Source organism: Tyto alba, unplaced genomic scaffold (genome assembly GCF_018691265.1).
Source record: "Tyto alba isolate M040663 unplaced genomic scaffold, T.alba_DEE_v4.0 Super-Scaffold_17, whole genome shotgun sequence".
Classification (NCBI taxonomy): Eukaryota; Metazoa; Chordata; class Aves; order Strigiformes; family Tytonidae; genus Tyto; species Tyto alba.
In genome coordinates this window covers 17928194-17943722 of record NW_024881279.1, presented here as the reverse complement: position 1 = coordinate 17943722, position 15529 = coordinate 17928194, and the positions used below count along the sequence as shown (strand labels likewise).

Sequence of the window (15529 nt, the reverse complement as noted above, 5' to 3'; positions counted from 1 at the left end):
AGCAGGTCTCTGCTGCAAAATGCAGTCCTTGGGCCATTTCAACTTACTGCAATAGCAGAAACTGTGCCCAGAAAAAGAGGAAACAGTTTTCTATGTGGCAGCTAGCTTAGTGAGGAGACGGATGGGCACCAGGGCTGAAGGAACAGCCACCTCGCACAGCAGGAAGGCTCAGTTGCTCCTCAGCTTGCCCAGGCCCACAGCCAGACCTCCAGCAGCTCAAGAGGGCAAGATTAAATGATGGTCTCTAGCCACAATGAAGCTCTAGAGCAAAGCCTTTTACCTTTTTGGCCAGCAACCGTACAAGTGGTTACAATACTGTAAGCCACAGTTCACTTCCCTCTTCAGATAGATCCAGAGGCAATCACTTATGATTACTAAAAAGGGGTAGGGGTGTGTGTGCCAAATTCACATCCCACCCAGCTTCTACCTGAGCAGTGCTCATTTAAACAGTGAGGTTTGTTAATAAATCGATCCCTTCTATTTTTCCTTATTACCATATAATACATAATATTGGCATAAAAAGAGTTCATACGGCCTCACAGTAATCAGAAACATCATGCCTCACGCATCAGCCGTTCCCCTGACTGCATCTGAACTGCTTGATGGGCAAAGTGTTGTCCACCTCATAAAGCCAAGAAGTCACCCACTTGGGATTCAGTTTAAGAAGGACTGGGTTTGTCTACCTCAATTTTGTCCTTTCTGTGGAACTAAACCAATTCATATTCTCCAAATACCCGCTGCTGCATTATCAACCCCTTATGTGACTAGCCACCAGCTTAGACACACTGATACTCTGACATGGCAGACAGTAACAAATTCTCAGTGCTCATTGTAAAAGCAACAACTTTTCACAGTTACCTGGGAACATTATTACAAATCAACCAAAGTACAGCTCTGTATAGCACAGCCCCTGAGCACCAAAGGGACATCACCTCTGCTACACGCCTCCCTGATCACAAGACAGAAACAGGGAATCCAGGGCTCTTCTCTGATCACCAAGGGGCAGAACCTACCTGTGACCAAATGAGAAAAACAAGTAAACAGGACTAAAAGGGCAATTTGTTACACCTGTGCCAGACAGAGAGATGCATATATAGTCCTTAGTGAATTGAGTGCATTGCCCTGTTCTCTTGTTCAGTTGAATCAAAGCATCCCAGAAGCAGGCTGTTACAAAACAGAAGCAGGAAAGCTAAATCAGACAACACAACTTTCAAAGAGGGACTAACCTCAGTGGAGAGCAAAGAACACGAGAACTTTGCTGGCTTTTCCCATCCAGCAAGGATGCAATTAATATTCTTCCCAACACAACACTGATGCACAAAGGAGAAAGAGCTCATAAAGCTACAAAAAGGAACAGTTCCAAAATGAGCCATCAGGAACATCAGGAGAGAGCGCAGAAAGCAACACTGCTTATTTTGTGATGGTCCAGATACAAGAATAAACAACTTTCCCAAAGGATCAACACAGAATTTAGGTTGATGTAACTGAACATGCTTAGGTTCAGTTTTAGGAACTGAGCAGAACTTTAATAGAAAAAAAAAAAAAAAAATGGTTCTTCAGTAACTGACCACAGCAATACAGAAGCATCTGCCATCACAGAAGTCCAGCACGACCTGGCCACCAGTCTGCTCCACAGGCAAAGCAGCTGGTGAATCCAGAGGACACCGAGCTGCTGCTTCCAGCTGCGAAAGCATCCCGAGGAAGGCGAGGGCAGGCATGGAGCATATAACACAATCCTATGGTAAGTCCCAACCTTATCTTATCACAGTAGTATTAGAGGCATATGCTAACTATTTTTTCAGCAGGATGCCTGTCAGTTGCTGTCCCATTTGAAGAGGATCATTTAGTCCAACGACTGAGGGCAAGATAAACCAGTCATATCACCCCACCTTACCCAGAAACCGCACTGTCATAGAGCACGCACCACCCATAACAACCCAAGTTGCAGGAAACAGTTATTCTATAGCAGTATTACTCCCTGCTCATGATGTTGGAAGCTGTATTCTGTGTCTATAATACTTTAAAGCTTTTGAAAACAAAAAGCATCAGCAAAAGTGCATTCATATTATTTTTTTTTGTGTTATATGAAGAACCGAGGCAACATCATTTAAAGGCAATTCACTTCACTTGTACAAAGGCTACTTCTTTCAGACATCAGCACTCCAAGCTTTGTTACTAGTCTGCCTCCTTCCTTACCTACAGGATATGAAAGTTTAGACAAAGGTATTTGACATTAAAATCAGTTGAGAAAAACATCCTAACAAGTTTCCAAGTCTATTTGCTTTTCTTAGCATAATAAGCTTTAAAATATTTCTTGCAAGTCTCTGGTTCACGTGCTTTGTTCAAGACTTAGTGATTATCCTAATAAAATAATGCTCAAAGCACACTAAAAATCTTAGAGTGAAAATTAGAGTATCAGATCTATTATACCAACCAGCCTTTCCCCTCCACTGGAGAAGCATTAGAGCCTTTGGACATCTCATTTCAACAAGAAGGTTATTTAGTTCTAGACTTTGGAGTAAAGTACTTAATCGCTAAAGGATTTGCAAATTACACATGAATATGCATGTAGCACTTCTCACCATGACATAAATCCTATTGTATATTTATGAATGGATTGCTTTGCCTCCAGCTTCTACATGTATATAAACACAGGTTTTAATCTTCAATTCCTTCCTCCCTCCCTTCTTTTTAAGGAGTCGCTTAAACAAATTTGCATTTTTGGAATCTATTATCTACAGTATTTCTTGCCTTTTTAAAAAACTCTGTAAACCTCCTCCTCTCATCAGGCAAAATGCTTACTTTATGAAAGGCTTTAAATACTCTGCAAGCATGGCCATAAGAAAACTAAACAGCAGTAATATACAGCTTGTGAGAGAGAAAGTAGAAGCAACAATCACTCGAAAAAGGGAGTGCTCTGAGCATCAGAGCTGGGAACACAAAGGCATGAAATGACAGGTCAACAGCTTGCCTCTGACTGCAGAGACACTAGCTAAGGGGAAGTAAACCCTCCATAAGCATCTAGGAAGCAACATAAATAATAAAACTCTTATTGTAAAATCCTTAATTCATACTGACATAACTCCATTACACCCTACACCTTTCGTCAGGTATCTAGGCTGGTCACGAAGCTGCTGGATCAAATCAGCACTTCAGCCTGTCTTCAACAATATATTTGGTAAGGAGCATCACTGTCATTCAGAGGGGTGCTGCCATACATCTGTCCAACTACTCCAGGTAACTAATTCAAACAATAATGCCTTTAAAGGTCATTGTTAAAATTATTTAGTTTATTTCACTGCAAATCTATTCTGTAATAAATCTGATTGTGAAGAAACACTTACCAACATGCAGCACTCCATCAGAAGCAAGTGGCACAAGTAGATTTCCAAGCAGAACAATTACAGGTGTGAATTACCAATTGGAGTGTTCACATTTTTCTTACTACACAGCAAAACCCTAAACACCGAGGAGTAAACTGCACCAGCTGCCTTCCTCTTCCAAGGACCTGGTGTCACTTGGCTCTGTTCAGAAAACAGGAGCAGTCATCTTGCTGCCTTGCAGTAGAGAGCACAAGGGCTCTGGCAGCAGCCACGGAGACACGGTGGGACATGGCCCGACACAAGACCAAGTCCTCCAACCTCCAAATAGTCACGGCCTGTCCACACATCTAACCCAGGCTGTGAACTGTGGCATGTTTAGCTGCAGTCACATCTTCCTCCAATAATCGAGGGATCTTTTCCCGATGGGAAGGAAGAACCACCACGGCACCCGACTCAAAACCTACACTGACCGCCCTAGAAAGGACCACCAGCCCATTTAAGTTACTGAAGATGCAACACAACTTGTCAGAACTACCATCCAAACCTGCAAGATCCTTGGTCTGGGAAGCAGATAGAAAATAAACCAGGAAGCACTATGGGGTATTAGCTAGAGACTGCTGGACAAATAGAGAATAAAGATGAGAAAATTCAACACAGAACATTTGCTTTAGAGATAAGAGTGGCATTTACAAAGGATGTGTGAAAACAAGCCTGAGTGGAGGACTCTGTGTGACCAGTTCAGTTGCAAATTTGTCTTTGCAAACCGAGATTTTTATCCATGCAACCCTTTTGCAAATGACCAAATCAGGTTCTTCAGCCACACACCCCTCCCTTTCTACCCACACATTCTTCTAAAAAGAAATCTTAAAAAGGAAATGAGGAGTAGTGCCCAAGGAGTATAAGAGATCAGGCAAGGAAATAACATGTGCTTTAAGAAAGTATTTACATTCAGATTATGCTTCCCTTAGCATCAAGCAAAGACCATGATGGCAGATACCTTCTAAACTGGAATACTAGTGAGCCAGTCACATGAGAATGTAGCAGTGTCATACATTAGTCTATGACTAATTAACAGATGACATATGACAATATATCTGCCTTTATTCAGAATAATATAGAAATACAGGTATCTATATAAAAATACAGTTATCACACTGATATTTGACGGACTGGATTTAAGTTAAACCTGGAAGCTTCTACATTCGAATTTAAAAAGCAAAAAGTGGGAAAGTTAGGAAGTGTAAGATATCTTGTGAAACTCTGGTGCCACAGAAAGCCATGGGACATGGTAGCAGCCATGACATTTCACTTTCCTGTATATATAAGTTAAAATAAGACAATAACACTCACTGAAGACTGAAAGCAGATCTCTACCAGACAAACATGCCTATGTCTAGAATATTGAAAAATTTACTTTTTGAGAACCAGCTGCTGAACAGCCTAAAGCCTTCTATGTATGTGGTCCACATAAGAATTAAATAATGTCCCACCAACGCAACAAATTGTTTAATTTTGATGCTTAGATCCTGCAGTGTAAAATACGTACTAGTGACATAAGAAAAGACAAATTGCAAGTCTGGCTTACTGCCTTGCTGGCTGACAGGCTATTTAGGTTAGCTGGATGGAGCGAACTTCAAGGAATTTCAGAAAAATCTAAACAAGTGGGTGAACTGACAACTGAAGTGGGAGTGAGATCAGATGTTGAGAAATGTTGAGTAACATACTGAACAGAAGAGTTTAACCTCCTTATTCTTTGCAGGGTTAACACACACCACTAATCAAATACACCCAAGCATCACCACATACATACTCCAACAAAAAACTGTTCAAAGTGTTGATTTGATTTCAAGTTTAACCATGCGAAAATTCTGCAATACAAAAATGTTTTTCATGTTAAGGATTTAAAAAAACAAAACCAAAACCCACAATTCAATATGAAAAGCTCATCTGGAACACTATATACAGTCCAGGTCATCCTAATTTAGATAAGCCTTACCATTTTATCATAAAAATACTTCATTTTCATACCAAGTTCTCCCCTGAGAAAAGTTTCCTTCCCTGTTATATAGGAATTCATTTAGAGAAACAGCCGTCAGTGAAGCTGCATCATTAGTATCACTCTACTAGTCACAGGGAGCATCTGGAAAAATCCAAAACAGAGAGCAAAGCTGAGCCCCTCCCTTCCCATCAAAACAGCAAAAGTCCTAAGCAGCAACCAGAAGACTGAACCAAAGTCACACTAGATGCTGAGGAACAGAAGTGGCACCATTCTGAACAGAGGCCGGGTCTGAACAGCAGAAGCCTGTCTCAAGAGCATTGCAACAATCTAACAGCTGTTAAAAACTAGAGCAGCATCACTAACTGAGCGTGGACCCTACCCTGCGTGCACTGTTGCAGTAGAACTGTCACATCTCCTGGATCCGTGGCGTAAGATGCAGAAGCTCAGCATGCACGTGCTACCTCAGACAGCCCAATAAATTCCCGTGAACCACAGGAGACCTATGGAGCAGGCAGCAGACAGGCCGAAGATTTCCCTGCTCAGGGAAAGCAGCGGTTTCGCCTTTTGAGCACCATGAAACACCCGGGGCAGGACTGCAGTGCGACAGTGAGGAGCCCACCCTCAGCTGACTGCCCAGTCCCTGCCAGTTCCTGGGGTGCTGCCTGCTTCCCCGCTCCCACCCACACCTCCTCCCTTGTTTCAGCACCTGGAGAGCATGCCAGTTCTGCCAAACGAGTATGATAAACTCCCCCTCCCAAAGGGGTTACTACAAGCATCTCTGTAGCCTGGATCAGCTGACACCCAGCACCGCCCAAGACAGGCCACCAACCCAAGATACTTCACAGGAAACAGACTGGATAATTTGCAGAGCTGCATCACATGTGACAGTCAAATACCTTCCATTATCATCCCCACCCAAATTCCCTTTGAGATAACTTGGATAAGCAGCTCAAATACATACTCAATCTTTCAAACAGTCCAACTACGAGAAATTCAAGTGTCCAGGATGAAGTTCTTGGTGAAATGACTCTTCCCATTCACTCAGGGGTTAGGTGCCACAGACCAAAAGATTGCTCCCGCCAACCCATGACGCCAACCTGCCTGAGCTCCTCCAGGGATGTCCCACAGGATTCCTGCACTGTATGGCTTGGAGGCTGCACGAGCAAGGGGACAGCCTGTGCAGCTGGGCCACCAGCACATCTTCTAGCAGCTGCAGAGGTTCAGATGCCACATGTTATCAAAAGTTGCGCCTGGCACAAGCAAAAATAGCTGCAAATTTATCCACAGCACAGATTTACAGAGGAGTTCCAGGGCTACCTGAGTTTTCCTGTGCTGCTCTAAGGGTCCAGATGAGTATTTTGGCCACCGCTGTTCCTCTGCAGGCCATCCTCCCTGTGGTAGGGTTGTGAGGGATGAAATAGCAGAGAGCCCTCTCCTCAGCAGAGGACTGCCCTTGTTCTGAGTACAAGGCTATTAAGGCAGTTGTGTGTCACATGAGAAATTTGCAAGTTTTTGCAGGGTCATTTAAGCAATAGTTTCACTTACATTTTAGTTCAGAACAGTTATGTGACCACCATACATCTCAACTCTGCATAGAGCAGATATGAATGACTGCCTCTTGCAAATCAATACTGTTTATTGCGTGCTTTAAATCAATAAAGCTTTCCTCCACAGAGTAAATTCTTCTAAAACAGTGATTAGGCATTTGAGGAGAACTAAATAGTTTCACTGAACAATACCATTAGTCCTGAAACATCAGCTTGACGTCCCAGCCAGAAAGCACTTTGTCAGAACTAATTAATCCCCACAGCACCTCTATAAGATTGAGAAAGCAATTCATCTGCTTTTTAAATGTGTTGGGCACTTATGTTGCAGAACATCGTGGCTGGGGTAGAAGCTGTAAGTACCAGTATAAACAGCTAACAAACCAAGCCAGCAGAACCCATCCAAAAGCATGAAAAAACAGAGAACACTGACAGCTGCAGGATTTGGCTTCTTTGCATCTTCCTGTTACACACCAAACCTCCTGTGACTATCCAGAGAGTCTTCCAGATGTCACTTGACTGGATGAGTGGCAGTGAAAAGCAGTTATTATTCTATTGGGAGCAGTTTTGTCTGTTGTTTGTTCAGCCAATTATCTATGCATGTAGCTTAAAAGGGAGGGGAGAACAGTAACCTTAGGCTCCGTGAACAAGAACTCTGGGTTCTATTTGAGCAGCTGAAGCTAAGTCTTCATTACCACAAGCAAAGCATGCAACCTTACTACAGAGATCTCATGAATGGCAACCAGCCAGCACAAAAAAGTACTTCTCTCCAAGGAAGTGGTCAATCTACATAGCTCTCATATGTGTGTATAGCAGCACTAGTCTACATACCTCTACCTGGCTTTGCCTAGCTGCTGCCACCCCCATTTTTTCATGTACATTTTCAGCTAACACTTGCCCTGCTGGTGGGGCACTAAAGGCCACTGGGTTCAGGCAGCCAGCCCCTGCACAGGGAGAACACCAGCAAGGCCTTCCCAAGTCAGCCGTATGAGCTCTCCCCTTTGAGAAAGACTTGAAGTTCTCCCATACTTGACACAACTGTCAGCTCAAGCCCAGAACATTTAAATCCTGGCAGACAGCGAGATCAGCAGAGACTCCATAACGCATGCAGGAACGCGTTGTGGGGCGGTGACGCTCCTCGGCATGCTGAGCAGAGTGCAAGGCCAGCCCTGGCAGTGTGCAGTCACCTTCAGGATCACAGAATATGAATCAATCGTTTACTAATAGGTTCCTCCAGTGAGAGAAGAGCCCAGTCTGAAAAGGCAGTATGGCAGGCCAGTGACAGGACGACCCTCAGTCACCTCGCACACATCACTTCTTTATGTACAAGTTATTTCATTAAACTTTTTTGGACAAGTCTTCCAATAATTTTTTTGGTGCAAGCTAGAGGAATTTATATCAGATTCAGACATGGAAGTTTGCTGCAAACTCATCTTCCCATAACTGTGCTAGCTATGAATACACCAGTGCAAATTACACCTTTAGGAGAGGCTCTACCTCTCTGATGGTTTCACCTGGGCTCCAGCAAGTGAAAATCCACTCTCCCTGTAAAACTCAGTCAGAAAAAAAAAAAAAGCTCAACACCTCCAGCTCTGGGAACACCTCCTCAGTTGGGCTGGCAGAGAGCCTGACCACGTCAAGTGCCTGGGGACAGTTTCACAGGTGCACCCTCAGCAGCATTCCTGGGTTGCCACCAGAGCCAGCCCCACTCCCACACCTCCTAGCCTCCTGCTCAGCCCCAGCTATGCCAGCACAAGTTTCTGCACAAACATACACAACCTGGATCAACTGTTTCTGTAAAATAAACCCAGACAGTAAAATAACATCTTTCAGCCAGACCAGCTTCTGGAGCTCACTCCCTGCACCAATACAAAATTTTACTGTGGCAGCAGCAGCAGCTTAAGGTGCCCCATCGGCAACACCACTGAGCACCCGCCCCGAGTGACCAACGGAGCAGCCACCTCTTACCTGCCATACCCACATCTGCTGGGATTTACCAGCCAATTTTCTGCCAGTCCACTGGATGAAGATCAAGATAACTACTTCGATATGAAAACAGATGACCTACATAGGGATGAAATTGTTGATCCCCTTGCCAAGTAAGTTTCCAGTCTGTGACAGCATCACTAACTTCACAAGCCATCAGTCTTTGAGGCAAAATTAAAGGACTGATCTTGTGAGCAAGACGACCTTGCCAGAGCAGAAGATGAAGCTCAACCTACATATTTCTAAACAGTGTGATTTACAGAGATTTCCTCAAAAGCAATTCTGATCTTTTGAGTCTCAGAATTCCCCAAGTTGCATTAAAAAGCTGCTGAACTGAACAAAGCTTCACATTTTTCATTTTTTTTTTTTCCATGTTCCATAGGGAAGATAAAATAATGCTTTTAGTAGTTCTAAAGTCACTGCCGACATCCTCTGTCACTACACACATGTGCGTACCACACCTTTAGCAATGATGCCCTTGTTAAAAGGCACCGTACCTGTTGTTTCCAGCTACCCTCCCCGGTTTGAAGTGAGTTTACAGAAGGGAGAAAGCACACTGACTGAATGCAGTCCTTGCAGTCTCCAAAGCAATCAATACATCCTAACACAGGGTTTGTCTGGGGAGTCTCAGAGAAAAAAAAAAAAATCCAACCAACAATAAAGTTTCATTTTTCCTAACTGAAGAGGTCTGATTGATTTCAGCTCCATTCCACTTTTTCCAATTACAGGTGCAGCCTGCATTAATTCATCTTGGAAGACTCTTGATAGTAGTAAATTAAAAAAAAATTCAAGCATCACAATAATCTCACTTGCTGTCCTTGTCTCCCTATATATTAGCACTTATATAAACCAATTAATTTTCATTTACTGTGGAAAAAAAAAAATAAGAACAGCACAAATCCTACACATTAAGACACCTGTTCCCAGAGATAGCAGATGACTAGATGACTATGAAGACTGCATTTCTGTCACTCACTCCTGTACTCACAGAAAATGGTTATCAACAGCTTCTGTGGGCACACATTGAACTGCCTGTTCTTTATAAAATAATCAGATATTTTTGGGAATGTAAGCAGGAGAAAGTATAAAATTCACATACATATAACAGGGTGTTTGGCTAGCTATCAGTAAAGAAAGGCAACAGCAGGCATCAAACTAGCAGCCTTCAGCTGCATGACCTACACTGCTGCCTGTGATGAAAGAAAAACCTAGGTAAGAGAAATGCTCCATCTTTGAAATTTCTCTCTCTTCTTCTAACATTTACTGATTTTCATCTACAGAAAAGCACAGCTCCCTTTATTCTCGCTGTTTTCACTACCCTCCCTTCTTCTAGCGCTTTTATTTTGGAGAACTCCCACATTTAAAGTTAGCTATATTTAGCTTTATTCCAATGATTATAGTTATGCTATAGGCAAATAATCCAAGTAGTGGATAGTTATATATGAAATTTTAGCATGATGCTCACATTTCTGAATTTTTAATACACAAGTTTCAAGACCAAGCATGCAGAGCAGACTGGGGATGAAAAGCTTCAAGATCAGAACAATGCAGAGGAGACAAAATACCCTGAAGTATTTCACATGAAGCCTAGAAGGCAGACCTAGAGAAATGGTTAGATCATCGTGCTTTCTGTATGACATGCCTAGCTTTTCTTCAGTAAGATCCTCAGGCTCAGCAAACCTGAATATTCCTGAGGAAATAGGTGGCCCTAACTATTTTAAGTGCAGTGTCTTCCACATGTGACAACACATATATTGGCACATACTGGCCCTGAACCTCTGCAAATCTCTTCCCTAATTCTCTTTAGAAAAGCTCTTCTTTGGAGGTTCAGACTGAAAAAACCTTCATATGAAGTAGGCAGGGATTTCAGGGAGCAACTACAGAATCTGGGCTTTCGTTCAATAAATGTCTCCAACCCTATACGTCAATAAGAGCCTTGAAGAAATGAAGGGCCATCAACTGAGACACTGCTGCCTCCCAAAACTGAAAGCATGTGCTGCTGTTTAGTAGCGCCACCAAACTTAAGCTAGAAGTGCTCCTATTTCACTAGCTTTCACTCTCAACAGGAGTCCAGTGATTGGGGTAAAATGCTAAGTTCAGTCAGTGCCATCTAAAATAACCTATAAAAAACTATTTACACCACCACAGATATTGGAGAGTAGGAGCAGGCATCTCCAAATCCTCAGTGCAATCAGGAAACTCCTAGGTTGATAGGCAAGGTGAAGTGACAAAAACCCTATCCTCTTCCAATACAGTTTGAGGGAGAGCAGAGGTTCCCCTAAACCCAGTGGAAAGAACCCAAGGACAGCACACCCACTGGAACCCAGATACCCACCTCTAACCCTCGTGTCTGATGAAGGCAGAAATCTCACCCCAGGCACTCCGCTGATGCAATTCCTAATTCACACTGATGTTGAACAGGCAGCAGCTGGTGATAACATTTTGAGACACCGTTCTTATTTTCTGTCTGGTCATCAGCACAGCAGCTGACAGTGCAGATGCACCCTCTGTGTTAAGAAAGCAACTAGGACAACTCTCTGGCATGTTTTACCAATTGGTATGTACTGGTACATACCTGAAAGTTCATGCCTGTTTTTGAAACTAGGAATGGCAAATTTCTTCCCCTAGCTCAGTGAGGTGTGATTTCTCATGACACTGTATCCAAGTCCTGAATTACCTAATTTCAAACAAATCCACAAGAAAGTCAGCTATGTGAGCTTCCTTTTACACAAGGGAAAATGTTGTAGGGTTGGCTTTTTTTTTCCCCACTTGGTCACTAGAACTGCCTTATGGCTTTTTAATCTGAAATTCTTGCCTAGAAGGTACCTTGATTCTTTTCTGTTACACCATACCACAGGTATAGTAACAATTAGGTCTCAAACTTTATCAGATTATTTAACCTTAGATGATTTTCTGAAATGCTCTAACATCCACAGGTTTCCCAGGACTGTCTTGAAGTCTAGAATACCCTGAAAAGCTACGAGGTAAAAGTGCCCTGACATGCAGTTGCTTCAATCAAGATTTCAGGTGTCTGAGCATCACTCAAGTCTGCTCTACAGGAGAGTGAGATGCCACCAGGTGCCAGTGACTTCCTACCGGCAAAGTCCAGTGGCCCCTCTTTCCAACAGCCCATCTGCAGGACTGGTGTCATGTGTTACACGAGAGCTGGAAAAATACCAGCCCAGCTTTTGGCTTCATACAGTCCAAGGCCAGCTGAGGTCCCACCTCAGACCCCCTGTCCCCCTTCCCTGCTGCCGACACCCCCCTGTGTGCCCACAGCCAGGCCTGCTTCCCTGGCAGCCGATTACACCAACCTCAGTTAGCAGGACTACAAACCTGACACCAACTGTTGTCACAAAAACAATGGGCAAGCCCATGCCCTGAAGCTAGATGGTATCCCTGCTCATGTTTATTTCCACTAAATTAAGCTACAATGAAAGACTTAGGGAAGGTTTAAAAACCTGTGCATCCTATCTTCAGCTACCAGCTGTTGCTCCCTGAATAAACTGATCAGGCATTACAAAGGCACAGTTCCACTGACAAGCACCTGGGTTCAGAGTGAGCCCTGACACATACATCTTCCTCCACATCCCTCAGACTTGCAGTTTTACAGCCATGTTTCCCAATATCTATTGCTTGTTGCTGGGTAAAAGACAGCATGTACACACATAGCACACAGAGAGCACGATAGCGAATACACAGAGCAACCTCTCAGCTGCAGCAGCTTTAAAGATGACTTGTAAAATGCTAGGCTTACAAATATTTAAACATAAGATACACCAATAAAGTTAAACGATCAGTGTGCAAATCCAAGTTCAATAGTGCAGGGAGTAGTTATCTTATGACTTGAGCTGATCAGAAATTCTCCATCAGCTGGTTTTCACAGACAGCGGTAATTAGTTGAAAGAGAAACTTCTTTCCTGTGTGTCAAAGCAGGGTATCAACTCATACAAGCACACAGTCCCCCCGCTGACAGGTAAGTGTTGTGTCACATAGTAGTTCTAGTGTTGGACCAACAGACTCTTCAAAACCTTGAGGATTTTCAGGGGGAGGGTCCAATAGAGCTTGTTTTCTTGGTAGCACTACTGGAAGATGACTCAGATGCAAAGCTCGCCAGGGCCATGTGTATTCAGGTGTATTTCTATGTGCACAACAAATATGTCATGTGATATGACTTATCAGTACGTGTTTGAATATTCTTCTTTAACAGTGGTGAGTAGGTAATGGTTCCACGACAGCTCAGTACACATGTATAAATAAGGCACCCATTTAGTTGTTTCTGTCATTTCTGAATCACTAACCAAGGACATAGGAGAATTTTTGTAAGCCAGTATTAGGCCTATTCGATTTCTCCCTTGTCTTCATTCTCTGTAACAAAATAAAGATGCCAGGAAATCATTCCTAATTTAAGGTTGTACTGACTTTTATCAAGGTTAAAAAACACACCTTGAAACAACTTGTGTTGCCAGCCCTTATCAACCATATTACTGAAACAGAAGCCCCAAAATGAGTTCCAAGCATCTGGCTTGCAGCAGGTTGCATTTGTGTACAGTACACACAAGGATTATTCCTGGAATGCAGAGCACTCCTTAGAATCTTGTAAAATTGGACAATCATTCACTTCCATGCTTAAAAAAAAAACCATTTAAGTAGAACTGGAAAGAAGGCCAACTACTGACAACCCACCAACAATGGAAGCCCCTTCAATGAACTGATCGCTGGGGCAAGGGGAAGAAAGGAAAATAAATTCAAATTACACCGGCTGCCCCACAAGGAGAACACTCACTGTCAGATGAGGAAGGTGTATAAAAATCTATCAACGACAAACCGCATATTCAGACTGCTGGAATTTCAGGCTCATCAGGATGGATTTTTGAGTTGGTGTGCCTGGGAACTTCAGCTAACAGAGCATTAAATGTGAAATTTAGAAACTTACAATCTCGGCCGCAATACAGTCATTGAGCTTTCTGCATGCTCAAGCTGCTGTATGCCAGCTTACCATAACTGCCTCAAGCATGGAACTAGAGCATGCTAGGACAGAGTGCTGCTAGAAAAATGACCTGGGTCTCAAACAGCAGACCGTTTTCCGTTTCTCTTACTTTCCAAAGTGAGCGATCTAGGGAAAGAGCTCCTTGGAACAAGCAGGAGCAGGAGGAGACTGCTGGCAAGCAGGAGGCAGACAGGGGCAATCGGAAACACACCCTGAAGTCCGTGACCTCCGTAACCACCACGCTCGCCAAGGCCACGGAGCTGCTTGCAGGGGTGGGCCACGATGCAGGGATACGACCCGCCGACACCTCTCACCCTACTGTGTCGGTCGGCCCCTGCTCCCCTGAGCACCGCTGCTGCCGTGGGGCGCACCGCGTGGGCTCCCCGCGGTTCAGGTGGCAGCGCTGATGCCAGCTGCGTTACACGCTGCTGCGGGGCGGCGTGCGGCGCGGATCCGCAAGATGTCTGGAGAGGGGACAGGAGGTGGGGAGGAGGAGGAGAGGGCAGAACAGCAAAAAACCTCCCTGGCCTCCCTCCAGCCCTCGCCCCCGAGCAGCGGGCAGGCGCCCGGAGCCCTGCCAGGGCCGCGGGTAACGAGACGCCCGTCCCGCCCTGCCCTGCCCTCCCGCGGAGCCAAAGCGGAGCCAGGCTGCAGCCGAGGGATGGCAGCCGCTACCGGCCCGGCAGCCTGGAAGCCGAGGCGCGGCGGGGCCCCGGCGGGCGGCAGGCTCGCCTCAGCCCGCGGCTGCCCCCCGGGAAGGCGGGACCGAGGGCCCCGGAGCGGCCCCCCCCGCCCCGCCCCGCCCCGCCCGGCCCCGGCCCCGCCGCCCACCTGTCGCGGGGGTCGACCCAGCTGGTGGTGCGGCTGCCGTGGTCGATGTAGTACACCTTCCCGTCGTAGTCCCGCGCCTCCTCCCAGCCCTCGGGCAGCGGCAGCTCCTTCCGCGGCATCGTCCCCACCGCCGGCCGCGATGCCCCATCCACCGCTCGGCGGCGGGGGCCGGCCGCGGGGCAGGGCCGGGCCGGGCCTCCCCTCCCGCGGGCAGCGAGGAGCTGTGCGGGGGCCGCGCCGGCCCAGCCGCGCAGGGAGGCGCCGCCGCCGCCGCCGCCGCCGCCGGGCAGCTTCACATGCCGGCCCCGCGGCGGGGGCGGGGCGCGGAGCCGGCGGGGGCGGAGCCGAGGCGCCGGGCCCCGCAGCCGCGGCGGGGCGGGGGGCGTCCCGGGGAGGGCGACGGGCGAGCCCTGGGTCAGCCCGGCGGCGCGGCAAGCCCGGCCCGCCCGGCCCCTCACGCCTCCATTTCCTGCTCCGCCGGCAGCGCCCCGGCCCGGCCCGGCGCGGCCACGCCCCCTCGGCGCGGCCACGCCCCGCCCCCGCCCCGGGGGTGCCGCCGCTTCCCGCAGGCTCCGCCCCGGCGCCCCCGCGCAGAGCGCCCCCTGCCGGCGGGGGGAGGCGGCGGGGCCGACGGCGCTCGGGGGGTCGCTCGGTGCCCCCGGGGGGGGGCCGGGGGGGGCCGGGGGTGCTGCCGCTCGCACGGACAAGCGCGTCAGCTCTTCCCCGACCTGGGGACCTCCCTCGGGCCGTGAGGTGTCCCCGGCCCGCGGGTGCGCCGCAACTGGCCGGCAGTAAGCAAACACCCAGCGCAGCCGCCCACGCGGGTCCCCACCGGGCTGACACTGGTGGCTCTTCC

The 15529-nt window shown here is 46.7% G+C and overlaps 1 protein-coding gene across 1 annotated transcript in view; it reads right to left on the bottom strand.

Annotated features, from left to right (window-relative positions):
* Positions 1-15167, bottom strand: part of WWC1 (WW and C2 domain containing 1) — a 73365-nt gene extending 58198 nt beyond the window's left edge. Inside the window, exon 1 of the mRNA XM_042789938.1 lies at positions 14674-15167. Within this exon, the coding sequence (XP_042645872.1) occupies positions 14674-14792 (119 nt within the window). The 5' untranslated portion in view covers positions 14793-15167. The remainder of the gene's footprint in view (positions 1-14673) is intronic.
* Between the last annotated feature and the right edge of the window lie 362 nt (positions 15168-15529).